The sequence below is a fragment of the Aquarana catesbeiana genome, linkage group LG01, assembly GCF_042186555.1.
Source record: "Aquarana catesbeiana isolate 2022-GZ linkage group LG01, ASM4218655v1, whole genome shotgun sequence".
In the NCBI taxonomy this organism is placed as follows: Eukaryota; Metazoa; Chordata; class Amphibia; order Anura; family Ranidae; genus Aquarana; species Aquarana catesbeiana.
Genome location: NC_133324.1, coordinates 733009336 through 733023900, shown reverse-complemented (window position 1 = coordinate 733023900; position 14565 = coordinate 733009336). Strand labels below are relative to the sequence as shown.

The window sequence follows — 14565 nt, the reverse complement described above, 5'->3', positions numbered from 1 at the left end:
GGAAGGAAGGAAGGAAGGAAGGAAGGAAAGGAAGGAAGGAAGGAAGGAAGGAAAGGAAGGAAGGAAGGAAGGAAGGAAAGGAAGAAAAAAGAAAGAAAGAAAGAAAGAAAGAAAGAAAGAAAGAAAGAAAGAAAGAAAGAAAGAAAGAAAGAAAGAAAGAAAGAAAGAAAGAAAGAAAGAAAGAAAGAAAGAAAGAAAGAAAGAAAGAAAGAAAGAAGGAGAAGGGAAGAAAGAAAGAAAGAAAGAAAGAAAGAAAGAAAGAAAGAAAGAAGGAGAAGGGAAGAAAGAAAGAAAGAAAGAAAGAAAGAAGGAGAAGGGAAGAAAGAAAGAAAGAAAGAAAGAAGGAGAAGGGAAGAAAGAAAGAAAGAAAGAAAGAAAGAAAGAAAGAAAGAAAGAAAGAAAGAAAGAAAGAAAGAAAGAAAGAAAGAAAGAAAGAAAAAATAAGAAGGAGAAGGGAAGAAAGAAAGAAGGAGAAGGGAAGAAAGAAAGAAGGAGAAGGGAAGAAAGAAAGAAGGAGAAGGGAAGAAAGAAAGAAGGAGAAGGGAAGAAAGAAAGAAGGAGAAGGGAAGAAAGAAAGAAAGAAAGAAAGAAAGAAAGAAAGAAGGAGAAGGGAAGAAAGAAAGAAGGAAAAGAAAGAAAGAAGGAAAAGATAGAAAGAAGGGAAAGAAAGAAAGATTCCAGCCCAGCCTCTTAACTCAAAGCTTTGATTTGACTGGAATGGAAAACAGATTTCACCCTTTTAAAAAGTGGTCCAGTAGTCTTCAAACAATATTAATGCCTTGTCACCTAAATACGACAGGTACTTTGTTTCTGTGGTTTGCAGAATTTCTTTTCAAAGATGAACATGACAAAGGCAATACATGCAACAACCTAAAAAAATGATGCATGTGTTTCTGACGATAGCAATTTATCTGGTTTGATTACTTACTCTCCCATAGGCCATGGAGGACAGCAGCATAGTGGAGGTAGATGTCTTTGCTGATCTTTAGCTTCAAGAACCAATGCTAAATTCGGACATCGATTTGTTAAATAGTTCAAGAGGAAGATCATGAAGTTATAGATGACATAGGCTTCATAGCATTCTCTACAGGTATCCACATATATTGCAATGTCAGGATACTTAAGAGCAACCCACTGTTGTATCATTGGTAGACAAATAAAAAATATTAATTAATGTAAACATTAATATTGACAAAATACAAGCCTATTTATTACACATTTCAACAAAAAGTTGTGTGATCAGACTGGGAAGTCTATAAGAATACAATTCAATTACTTATCACTTGCCTGACGTCTAAGGATTTGATAAGACAGGCAGATGTGTCTTTAAGAACAGCAGCCGGTGAAATAATTTCATGTGGCATGACCAGTTCATGAAATTCTAATTCTAATTCAGTCAGCAATTAGATGCATCAAATAATCCAAATGCTCTGGCGTAGTTTCTGTGCATGTGCACTCCCAGCTGTAGGTGCTGGATACCCAATTCATCCATACTCTGTTCAACATGCAAACATTGTAGAGAACAGGGAAGTTGCACTGTAATGCCCGTACACACGGTCTGACTTTCCGATGGAAAATGTGCGATCGGAGCTTGTTGTCGGAAATTCCGACTGCGTGGGCTCCAACTGACTTTTTCCATCGGAATTTCTGACACACAAAGTTTGAGAGCTGGATCTAAAATTTTCCGACAACAAAATCCGTTTGCGTAAATTCCGATCATGTGTAGACAATTCCAACATACAAAGTGCCACGCATGCTCGGAATCAAGCAGAAGAGCAGCACTGGCTATTGAACTTCATTTTTTTCAGCTCGTCGTACGTGTTGAAAGTCACCGTGTTCTTGACGTTCGGAATTTCCAACCAACTTTGTGTGACCGTGTGTATGCAAGAAAAGTTTGAGCCAACATCCGTCGTAAAAAATCCGATGGATTTTGTTGTCGGAATGTCCGATCGTGTGTACAGGGCATAAGACAAAAGCTGATATGGAAGTTTATTAATCCATCTGGTGCAAATTACAAAACCACCTGAACCTCTATCCTCTACGATTAAACAATAAGCTCGATTGTAGAATTTCAATATTGGCTTTAATCTTGGAGTGTGGCTTCCCTTTTCTCTAAAATGCTTGCAAATGGATGCAGCACATATATGTTGTTGGCTTTGTTCCCTTTGTAAAAGGAATGACTGGCCACTAATCACTTCAAATAATTGAAAGCGCCATTTACCACATCTCTACATGGCCTGTCTTCAACAATGCCTGAACTGGAGGCATCACTTATCCTTACCAGGTTGTGCATAGTCAACTGTACTAGAACTTACCCGTTTATTTCTACTAGAACCCATTGACTTGTATATAAGACCTAATATCTATCTAAATAGCAATTCTGGAACAGGATAGGTTTCCGCAAGACTCTTTTGCCAACATAGGCTGGTAAGCATTTCAGTTGAGTTGTCCATTATCTGCTATTTTTTTTGCTTAGTTCGATTGATGTATTGCACAGTTTACTAAATCCTTCGGAAGTAGCATATGTCATACTTTACATGTACTGTACTTAGATTCAGGGCCAAGTTAAAAGCCATAAGATGTTCATTTACTATAAGCACACCAAGTCAACCTGGGTAGAATCACAGGCACCGTGCCCAAGAGAAACATATTGGAAAAAGTGTTAAACAAAAAAACCCTATGTCTATAAAACAAGAAAAAAATAATAAATTTTATAGAATATTGCCCAGTGCATATTTAAACAAACAACAATGACGATTCTTAACTTAAAGCAATGTGTGGAATTTGCTGATAATACAATGCTGGTAAAGTATGAAACAATACTTACACTGTCTACACTGAAAATGGGCACCATCCACAGAATTCTGACAGAGAGAAAAACAAGAAACTACTAAGAACATCATGATGTTTACAACTGGTTTGCAAACTAGGACAAATAAACTATAAAGTACCTTATAATTGGCTTCTGTAATTCGGGCTGAGTATAATGAACTAAATGCTGCAAGATTCCCCAAAGTGAGATTGGTATGGTCATCAGAACGAAAATGCCGGCAATAAACCATGCCTTGGTGTGAACTCCAACCTGGAACAGAGCAAAGCAAACATTTATTTTTTTTAGAATGACAATGCCATCCATGTTCTTAGTTACCACCAACACATGTGAAATACACTTAACTTTAGTCTTTACTACTTAGTCTAGTTACAAGAAGTGCTTGCTCATACTTTACTCACTGCCTTGTTCATTTACAAGAGGTGCTTGTTTCTTCCCTTTCAGAGAGGATGTATGTGCTGAGAGTAACAGGCAATTCCAGGCTAAAAAATCATTGTGTTTTTCCTTTGTTTGTGCATTTTAATATTTTATATGGTTATTTTAGTCAGCAGGTGGGGATCTCAATTTTTTATGATTTCCTCTGTCTCTTTGCTCTTTTGTTATTTTGTTCATTAACTTTCCTTTAAAAGTCAAGCTAGGTATACAACGTTTAAGTAATACACTCACACAATGAACAGTGAGAGCTAATCATTTATATTAGGAAATCTGGAGACACGAATGCTATAGAACACGAATCTGACTATAAAAAAGTAATTCCAACTTGTCTGTTACTGCACTCCATTCTCATCTTTGAACACACTGACATTATCAGAATGGTTTGTATTATAAAACATGTATGCCAGTGTATAAGATATTGGTTAAAATTCAATAAAGCATTAAAGACACATTTCTGGTGGATTTTTCCTTTAGAATTACCTGCATCTAATTCAGGCAAGCATTTGTGCTAGTTTCAGTATCATTACTGACAGGGGCAACGAATTTAGGTAGTTCTAACTGCTGGCACTTTAACCACTAGCCGACCAGCCGCCGTCATTCTACTGCGGCAGGTCGGCTCTCCTGCGCAAATCGTCGCAGCTGTACATCGGCCCTTTAAACAGCTATAGCAGGTGTGCGCACGCTGCACGGCGGGGGACCCGATGCATGTGGCCGGCGGGCACGATGTCTGCCGGTAACATGCGATCGCGGGCGCGAGAGCCATTCTGTCAGGAGAGGAGAGACAGATCGTCTGTTCCTACTACTAAAAATGCCATAAATGTATTCCCTATTTTGTAGAAGCTATAACTTTTGCACAAACCATATACGCTTATTGCGATTTTTTTACCAAAAATATGTAGAAGAATATATAAATCGGCCTAAAGTGAGGAAGAAATTTGTTTTTTAATATTTTTTGGGTGGATATTTATTAGAGCAAAAAGTAAAAAATATTGCAATTTTTTTTGTTTATAGCGCAAAAAAAAAACAAAAAACAAAAAAAAAACGCAGAGGTGATCAAATACCACCAAAAGAAAGCTCTAGTTGTGGGAAAAAAAGGATGTTAATTTTGTTTGTGTACAGCATCACACGACCGCGCAATTGTCAGTTAACGCGACGCAGTGCCGTATTGCAAAAAAATGGCCTGGTCATTAAGGGGGCAAATCCTTCCGTGGTTAAGAACCTGGTCGATATGGCAGTGACAGATTCTTAAAGAATTACCACCAATACGCAGATTACCCACTTAAAGTCCGCCTACTGAAAATTTACTGCGGCAGTGTGGCCCGCTGCGCTGGATTACGTACATGTCAGCTTGTTGATACTTTTGACCTGCAGATGAACGAACAGAAAATATACAAATGTAACAATATGTTATTTTGTATCTCTTTAAGCAGCTTGTTAATAAACATTGTCCAACTGCTTTTTTTATTATTATTATAATTATTATTATAATTATAATTATTATTAGTATTATTAATAATAATAATAATAATAATAATAATAATAATAAGTACACAGCAATGCAGCTTTGATAAATCAGAGCCAAATTGCTGTGTACTGGGGAGGGGGGCAGGGTAGAAGGACTGGACATGCTACACATGCCCTGTGTACAATGATGACCTTTTTTTGGACATGTGGGTGGCAAAAATATGAATGCAATCTATACACTGGGGGGAAAACCTCTGGGGGAATCTAGGATGGAAAAGGACCTGGGGGTCCTAGTAGATGATAGGCTCAGCAATGGCATGCAATGCCAAGCTGCTGCAAGCAAAGCAAACAGAATATTGGCATGCATTAAAAATGGGTCAACTCCAGAGATAAAACGATAATTTTCCCGCTCTACAAGACTCTGGTCCGGCCGCACCTAGAGTATGCTGTCCAGTTCTGGGCACCAGTCCTCAGGAAGCATGTACTGGAAATGGAGCGAGTACAAAGAAGGGCAACTAAGCTAATAAAGGGTCTGGAGGATATTAGTTATGAGGAAAGGTTGCGAGCACTGAACTTTTTCTCTCTGGAGAAGAGACGCTTGAGAGGGGATATGATTTCAATTCATAAATACCCTACTGGTGACCCCGCAACAGGGATAAAACTTTTTTGCGGGAAGGGAGTTTAACAAGACACATGTCCACTCATTAAAATTAGAAGAAAAGAGGTTTAACCTTAAACTACGTAGAGGGTTCTTTACTGTAAGAGCAGCAAGGATGTGGTATTCCCTTCCACAGGCGGTGGTCTCAGCGGGGAGCATCAATAGTTTCAAAAAACTATTAGATAGGCACCTGAACGACCGCAACATACAGGGATATACAATGTAATACTGACATATAATCACACACATAGGTTGGACTTGATGGACTTTTTTCAACCTTACCTTCTATGTAACTATGTGTAGCATGGCCAAAGTCTGGAACTAGTTAATGTTGATAAATGTAAAGTTATGCACTTGGGGGCTAAAAACATGCATGCGTCATACATACTGTACTAGGTGGAGAACAGCTGGGGGAGTCAACGGTGGAGAAGGATCTGGGTGTTCTGGTACATCATAGACTTAACCCTTTCATGACTAAGCCTATTTTTTAAATTTGGTGTTTACAAGTTAAAATCCGTATTTTTTGCTAGAAAATTACTTAGAACCCCCAAACATTATGTATATTTTTTTAGCAGAGAATCTAGAGAATAAAATGGAGATTGTTGCAATATTTTATATCACACGTTATTTGTGCAGCGGTGTTTTAAAACGCAAATTTTTGGAAAAGGGACACTTTCATGAATTTTTAAAAATCCAAACAGTAAAGTTACCCCAATTTTTTTGTATAATGTGAAAGATGATGTTACGCCGAGTAAATAGATACCAAACATGTCACGCTTTATAACTGCACGCACTCGTGGAATGGCGACAAACTACGGTACCTAAGAATTTCCATATGCGACGCTTTAAATTTTTTTACGGTTACCAGGTTAGAGTTACAGAGGAGGTCTAGTGCTAGAATTATTGCTCTCACTCTGACAATCGCGGCAATACCTCACATGTGTGATTTGAACACCATTTACATATGCGTGCGCGACTTTCGTATGCGTTTTCTTTGCTGCGCGAGCTCGCGGGGACGGGGGCGCTTTAAAAAAATTTTTTTTTTCTTATTTATTTTTAAATTCATAAATTGTGTTAAAAAAAAATGTTTTGATGACTTTTATTGCTGTCACAAGGAATGTAAACATCCCTTGTGACAGTAATAGGTGGTGACAGGTACTCTTTATGGAGAGATCGGGGGTCTGAAAAGACCCCCCATCCCTCCTTTACACTTCAAAGCATTCAGATCGCCGAAAACGGAGATTCTAAATACTGTGTACTTTTTTTAAAACCGGCGCCGTTGGCAGCCGAGTAAACGGGAAGTGACGTCATGACGTCGCTTCCGCGTTTACAATTTAAAGGCTGGAACGAAGCCGCCCACAGCTTCGTTCCAGCCTGCCCCTAGCCGCCGGAGGCATTGGACTGGTCACCGAGCCTCCGGATCGACCGGGAGGCCCGGTAATAGTGGCGGGAGGCGGCGGGAGGCGGCGGGATGGTGGCTGCTCCGGGATAACAGCCGAGCGGCTTTTAGCCGCATCGGTTGTTATACACGGATAGCCAATCGCCGGCTCTAAACAACGGTACCGGGATGATGCCTGCAGCTGCGGGCATCATCCCGGTATAACCCCCGAAAGCCGAGTACGCACATCTGCGTACGCTCGGCGGGAAGGGGTTAATAATAGCATGCAATGCCAAACTGCAGTCTCTAAAGCTAACAAAATACTTTCTTGTATTAAAAGAGATTCAGAAAGGAGATATCATTTTGCCCCTGTACAAATCATTAGTAAGATCTCATCTGGAATATGTAGTTCAATTCTGAGCACCAGTTCACAAAAAGGATATTGGGGAAATGGAGATAGTGCAGAGAAGAGCAACCAAACTTATATTGGGCATGGAGGAGCTCAGCTATGAGGAAAGATTAGCTGAACTGTATTTATTCTCTTAATAAGAGGAGATTAAGGGGGGATATGATCAACGTGTCAAAATACATAAGTGGCACATATAGGAAACTTGCTGTAGAGTTTTTCACTTTCAGGTCATTACAGAGGACAAGGGGGCACTCTTTATGTCTGGAGGATAAGCGATTTAATCTCCAAAATACGGAAATGTTTCTTCACAGTAAGAGCTGTGAAAATGCAGAATAGACTATCAAGAACGTTTTTTTTTTTCATTAGATTGTGATATGGCTCTCTATGATCACCTAAGTTGATAAGTTTCATTATTTCATGTTTCAACAAGTTTGGTGAACTAAAGCAATGTTATTTCTCAAGGACATGCTTTGTAAGTTATCAGTAATCACTTTTACAGAGGTTGCCAGCTGGTTGAACATTACAAAAATAACTTCCTTTATATTTACTATGTAGATATAAGAGAAGATAGACATGGTTAAAAAAAAAAAAAAAAAAAGATAAAATCCACCAATTGTCACACTTCTGTATGCTTATGTGAAGGGGCACCAATCTATACTGAGCTGTTATCATTCAAAAAGGAAAACTGTGAAAGCTCAGTAATCCCTGTACTGCTGTATCTATTTGAATTTAACATTTTCAGCAAACTTAAAGAACATTATCTTGTGTTTATTTCCCACATTGACAGAATGGAATCACTATAGATCATATAACAATTTTCATCACAATTTTTTTTTTGGCAACCAGAAGAGGAGGACCCACTGAGAAGTTTCCTAGAACCTAGGTGTATTCAATTACATAAAATACAGGGTAAGCTGGGCGCACTTTTTCAGTTTGGCACTATGTGATGCCATTGCCCCTGGATAGTATTAAGAAAAAATGAAGTGATTCCACTTCTGAAATTGCTGTTTAAAGTGCCATACTGCAAAATGGATCGCATATACACCAAATAATATAAGATATCAAAATAAGTTGTTGCCCATACAGGCACAATATTGGAGAATTAAAGGGAGATGGATTCAATAACAGTAAATAAGGCATAAAGAATACCCACAATGCACTTTTGTGCACCCTGAATAAAAAAAGTGTTTCTCATTTAAGGTCATGCATGGACTAAGAGAATAAACACATTTTACTAACTGAATGTACACTATATGTACATGCCAAAGGTTTATGGACATCTGACCATCACAGATAGCTATACAATATTATTGCCAAAAGTATAAAGCTATCCCTCCACAATACTGAGCACAGATGTTTCCAGTGAAGGGTTTTGTTAATGCTACAACATAAAAATTCCACAATCCTTTCAACCTGATGACAACTGTTTGGGGGTCTGTTCCAGCATGACCATGTTCATGTCCACTAAGCCAGGTCCATAAAAACATGGTGTGAAAAGTTAACTGTGAAGGAATGTGACCTGCACAGAGCTCAGCCCTAGAGCTGGGGGAACGGTTCAGCCCAAACATCCTAATTTGCAGGGCGTTTGCGCTCCCAAACGCTGCACAGTGCATTCCAAGTCCTGATTGGGCCCAACCAGGGCACAGTTACTAGCTGGTTGTTAAGTGGGGCCAGAAAACCTGCCGCTACATCCCTAACAACCGATGAGTCATCAGCTGTCAATAGGCTTCCCTGCTGACAGCTGAATAAAAAACATTGCCGGCAATAAAAAAAAAAGTGAAAAAAAAAAAAAAAAAAAAAAGAAAATTGCATGGGGTCCCCCCCCCCCACAATCCATACCAGGCCCTTCTGAAGTGGTATGGATTTTAAGGAGAATCCCAGGCTAAAATTAAAGGAGTAGCGATTTACTGATGCCTAAATTGCAACAATATAAATGAAATGTCATTAAACACTTAAGGACCGGGCCTATTTTTCAGACTCTGTGTTTATGTGGGGGCCAGTCCCACCGGAATAATTTTTTTTTTTTGCTATAAAATTACTTAGAACCCCCAAACATTATATTATATATATATACCGTATTTATCGGCGTATAACACGCACCTCAATTTAGGAGGGAATTTTAAGGAAAAAAAACTTTTAGGAGGGAAGTTGAAGGGAAAAAAAAACTTACATTTAAATGCCCATCATTGCAGCCTTCTCAGTGCAGCCTTGTCAGTGCAGCCTTGTCAGTGCAGCCATGTCAGTGCAGCCATGCCAGTGCAGCCATGCCAGTGCAGCCATGTCAGTGCAGCCTTGTCAGTGCAGCCTTGTCAGTGCAGCCTTGTCAGTGCAGCCTTGTCAGTGCAGCCTTGCTAGTGCAGCCATGTCAGTGCAGCCATGTCAGTGCAGCCTTCCCCAGTGTCCAGTCCAGCCTTGCCCCAGTGCAGTCTTGCTGAAGCCTCTGAGCTTCAAAATCGCCGACCGCGATTTGAAAATGGCGCCGCCGGCGCCGAAATACACAGAGCCGGTCCTCGGCTCTTCTCGGCAGCTCTCGTTTACTTTCGGTTCCACTCGGACGGTGAGCGGAGCTATCCGAAACTAGCCGAGTATACTCGGCTAGGTTCGGGCGGCGCTCGAGTGAAACCGAAAGCCGCCGAGAAGAGCCGAGGACCGGCACTGTGTATTTCGGCGCCGGCGGCGCCATTTTCAAATCGCGGTCAGCGATTTTTTCATTCTGGATCGCAGGGGATCGGCGTATAACACGCACCCGCGATTTTCCCCTGATTTTAAGGGGAAAAAAGTGCGTGTTATACGCCGATAAATACGATAGATAGATATATATATATTTTTTTTTTTTCTAACACATTAGATAATAAAATGGTGGTCATTGCAATACTTTCTGTCACACAGTATTTGCGCAGCATTCTTACAAGCGCACTTTTTTGGGAAAAATACACTTTTTTGAATTAAAAAATAAGACAACAGTAAAGTTAGCCCATTTTTTTTTTTTTTAAATATCGTGAAAGATAAATGTTACGCCGAGTAAATTGAAACCCAACATGTCAGGCATAAAAATTGCACCTGTTCATGGAATGGTGACAAACTTTTACCCTTAAAAATCTCCATAGGCGACCTTTAAAAATTTCTACAGGTTACCAGTTTTGAGTTACAGAGGAGGTCTAGAATTATTGCTCTCACTCCAATGATCGCGGCAATACCTTTATGTGTGGTTTGAACACAGTTTTCATGCTCGGGCACTACTCACGTATGCGTTCGCTTCTGCGTGCGAGCTCGTCGGGACAGGGCGCTTCAATTTTTTTTTTTTAAATTATATATTTTTTTTACTTTATATTTTTTATTTTGACAGTGCCCTTTTAAAAAAAACTAATTTGGGTCACTTTTATTCCTATTACAAGGAATGTAAACATCCCTTGTAATAGAAAAAAGCATGACAGGACCTCTTAAATATGAGATTTAGGGTTAAAAAGACCTCAGCTCTCATATTTACACCAAAATGCAGTAAATAAAAAAAAAAAAAAAAAAAAAAATTCTTCTTTAAGAGCATTTGACGTCGCTTCCGCCAGTCAATGCTATGGAGCTGAGTGGGGGCCATTTTCCCCTCACTCGGCAGCCAATCAAGCAGGGGAAAGGACCCGATTGTCTCTGCCGCTACCGGCGGGTCAGGTAAGTGACGGAGACCACCGGAGCGCGGCGGGAGGCCCCTCTCCCACCACCAATAAAAGTGATCTTGTGGTGAATCCGCCGCAGAGACCACTTTTATCTGTAAGCGTACCGATTGCTGAAGAAGAGGATACTGGGGTTATGGCAGCTAGCTGCTGCCATAACAATGATATTCCTCTTCAAAGTGCCGCCGTATAATGATGGCGGGCAGTCTGTAAGTGGTAAATATAGTGCCTGGGGGGTCCCCTTAATCTGCCTGTAAAGTGGTGCATCTGTACCAAGTATAGCACCTACTGCAGCAAAACTGACATTTCTAAAGAAAAAAAAAAACGAGTCAAATCACATTTAAATTTCTGGCAATACAATACCATTGCTGGCAATAGCAAAATGTAAAAAAAAACGGTGTGGGGTCCCCCCCCCCCCAAATCCATAACAGACAAATATGTAATATTTTTCAGTTTACCAATTTTTAGATCTGGTGGCTGCATTCATTTTCTTTATGCCTTTTTCACCTGGTGAGCCAGACATTAATTTTATTATTTTATTAACTTACTTTAACAGGCCAGGCTGTTTGGCAAAAGTGGCAGTCAGAGGGTTAAGACAAACCATTTAACACTGACAGGGGCACTTAAAATGATCAGCTTTTATTTATTCATCCCAAAAGGGCTGTTGCTGTAATTGTTTAAACACATGTGTTAGCTGGAGTTCATGAATGGGTAAAAACAGGGAAAATCAACACTTGATTAAATTAGAAATTAAGGGAAAATTCACAGGCTCGCTCCTATTGGGGCGGGGTCCCAGAGTTCAATAACAGGCTGAAAAGGAGGGGAGGACTTGGGTATAAAACCAAGAGAGAGCAACTACAAAAATGGACCACACAGCAGTGTAATAGTCATAAAAATAGAAAATATTTATTAATAAGATTTCCACAAAAAGGCAACATTCACCACACCACAGTAAAAACCATTAAAGACAAAGTTGTCAATATTGTTAAAAACAAAGAAAAAGACCCCGGCTCACATGCATTACCCACTATAGTCAGCCATATGCACGTCAGCATCAGCCCTCCTGCTGATCTCCACTGATTTGGTGGTCCATGGAACTTTATAAGAGACTTCACTGGCGGCCTGCCTTTGGAGTTGTTCTCTCTAACCCCCCTCCTTTTTAGCTGGAGTTCAGCCTTAATTTGTAAGTCAAGTCAATCTAAATCTGCTAGTGCACCAACACTACTCCCAAACGCACGACGCTACGGTCCAAAGGCATCTCCATTGCTCCTCCATCCAGAGTGGAGACAATCTAATATACAGGACGTGTGCTTCTGGCCAGATCGCCAGGTGAAAACAAGAGGGCAAAAAAAAAGCGTAAAGAGGAAAACTAATACAGCCACCACATTTAAAGCAGTATTAGACACAAAAGCAAACATATTGCAGCTAAGGCCCCTTTCACACTTGTGCGACCTGAAAGTTGTGTGATTTTGCCGCGATTTGTGTGATTTTGCAACGACTTGAAGCACTGCCTGTGTAATCTTGAGGTCTATGGACCTCAAGTCTCATCAAAGTCGGACCAAAGTAGTGCAGGTACTACTTTGAAGACGCTGCAACTTGAAGTCGCAAAGATATAAACAGTACTCATGAGGAACGACTTGTCATGCGACTTTGCAGTCCCAAATCGCAGGACAAGTCGCACAAGTGTGAAAGGGGCCTTGCCAATTCTTAGATGTGATGGTTACATTAGTTTCCCTTTTAGGCCCCTTTCACACTTGTGCAAAAAATGGTTTGCTGTAAGTGATTATAAAGGAGTTTCTCTTTAATTTGTTAGTGGTACAAAATCTGCTAATACATTTAACACTCCCCTCCCCCAAGACTGACAATGTCACTGCCTGCTGTGCCGCCTCTGCTCATTCATTCATTCAGAGTTGTATCTCAGTAATACAGGAGATGAGTTACTGGCCAGATCACCAGGTGAAAACAGAGAAAAACCCAAAGAAAAGAAAATGATTGCAGCCACTACATCAGAGGATTGGTAGGTTCACACTTGTGCTATGCGGGAACCAGCGTGATTACGCTGGTTCCCGCATCGCATCTCTCCCGCAGGCAGTTCACACTGAACCCTGCGGGTGTCAATACATTGTTAATGACACCCCCAGATCGGTTTCTCAGATCGCAGTGCAAACTGTGAGAACACCCATGCAACCCGATTTCAGTTCGGGGGAAAAAAAAAAAAGTCCCTGCACTTTTTTTTCTGTAAATCTTCAAATCTGAGTTCAACCATACAACTGTATGGCTGAACCCCCCCAATTGCATTTGATCGACACCTGCGGTACGGGTGCGAACCTAGGCTTAAGGATTGGTAAACTGCAATATATTATTTTTTAGGTTATTTGATTTAACCCCTTCCCATCCAGCCCTGGCGTACCTTTAATGGGATATAATGCCGGGGGGGGGGGGGGCAGAAAGGACTGCCCAATCACGTGATCGCTGCCACAGTGGTCACATGATTGGAAGCTGGTCCCACTGGCTCCTGATGTTACCATGGACTGGGAGTTGTCTTTGACAGCTTGGTGTCTGTGTCGGGAGCACGTTCTCAGCAGAAACCTCTGCAGCCATGGATGCATATGTGCAGCACGTAGTGCTAAAGCTTCATTCACACTCGTGCGATTTTGGACACAAAGTGGCAGCCCATTGTTTTCAGTGGTGCCCATTCAGATGAGTGCAAATTTGAAAAGGTGCTGCAGTGCACTACTTTGATGCAAGTTAGTGCCAGAGAGTGTAAAGTCGCACTCAAAGTCGTATCAAGTAGTGCTGGAAATCGGGCGACTTTGGAGTCACGCAAATGTTAACGGAGCCTAAAGACCGCCATCTTCGCTGCTACACATATGCATTACATGGTCAGCAAGAAGTTATTCTTTACATAGACTTTAAACTTTATAAAGAGTGCATTAGGCTCACCTGCATTTTCTGCAATTCCCACACACATACTGGAATCGCCACCAGAAGTCCCACAATGTACAGCACAACCACCAGCGGACGGATCCATCTTCTCCAGTTCCTACAGGTACAGGGCATGTTGGATAATGGGCAGATCTTGTCCTCAATCAGATGAATTTACTTGTAGATCACTTGTGGGGTTTCCAGCATGTTCTGGCCATGTGCAGATAACGGCAGGCTGTGTGATGCTGTGGATACAACGTCTGTGTGAATTCAGAGATAAGAGACAGATATCACCAGACTAGATCTCATCCCCTGCCCAGGTAACCTGCATTACACACAGTTCACCAGAGGTGAACCTTCCTCTACACTCATCACATGCCTGATCACCTGTGTGTAGGTGACACCTTACACCTTCTTCACACAACGCTCCTCCCCTACACCAACACCGGCTGTCACCACCATCCCCTGCAACAACAACAAACACACACACAATACACTTCCGGCTTCTGTGACACAGCCCGCCCACATGACTTCACTGACTCCGGTGCTCGTCATGCCATTGGCTTAGCCTCGGGTCAGTCAGCGCTCGGTACCGCCTCCTGCAGTAAGCAGCCTGGATTGGCTGACAGAGAGGGGCGGGAATGGTTGGGCTGAGGTAATTGTGTCACATGATGAGGAGTGTATAACGACGGGAAGGGGATGACGTTGTCACATGACGTGCATGTTGCAAACATTTCTTCTTGTCAGGGACTCTCCTTCAAGTAGTAGTTACAATAAACTTCAGCTAAAAGAGATGTGAGG

General features: G+C 41.1%; 1 protein-coding gene across 4 annotated transcripts in view; it reads right to left on the bottom strand.

Annotated features, from left to right (window-relative positions):
• TMEM184C (transmembrane protein 184C) overlaps positions 1 to 14295 on the bottom strand; it is a 78785-nt gene extending 64490 nt beyond the window's left edge. Inside the window, exons 1-5 of one of the 4 annotated variants that reach the window (XM_073604745.1) lie at positions 14121 to 14295; positions 13783 to 14024; positions 2952 to 3082; positions 2828 to 2864; positions 929 to 1134 (exon numbers count right to left, since the gene is read on the bottom strand). In XM_073604745.1, the coding sequence (XP_073460846.1) occupies positions 929 to 1134; positions 2828 to 2864; positions 2952 to 3082; positions 13783 to 13899 (491 nt within the window). In that variant the 5' untranslated portion in view covers positions 13900 to 14024; positions 14121 to 14295. The remainder of the gene's footprint in view (positions 1 to 928; positions 1135 to 2827; positions 2865 to 2951; positions 3083 to 13782; positions 14025 to 14120) is intronic. The other 3 variants (XM_073604767.1, XM_073604756.1, XM_073604735.1) reach the window with 3 other exon arrangements.
• Positions 14296 to 14565: the final 270 nt, after the last annotated feature.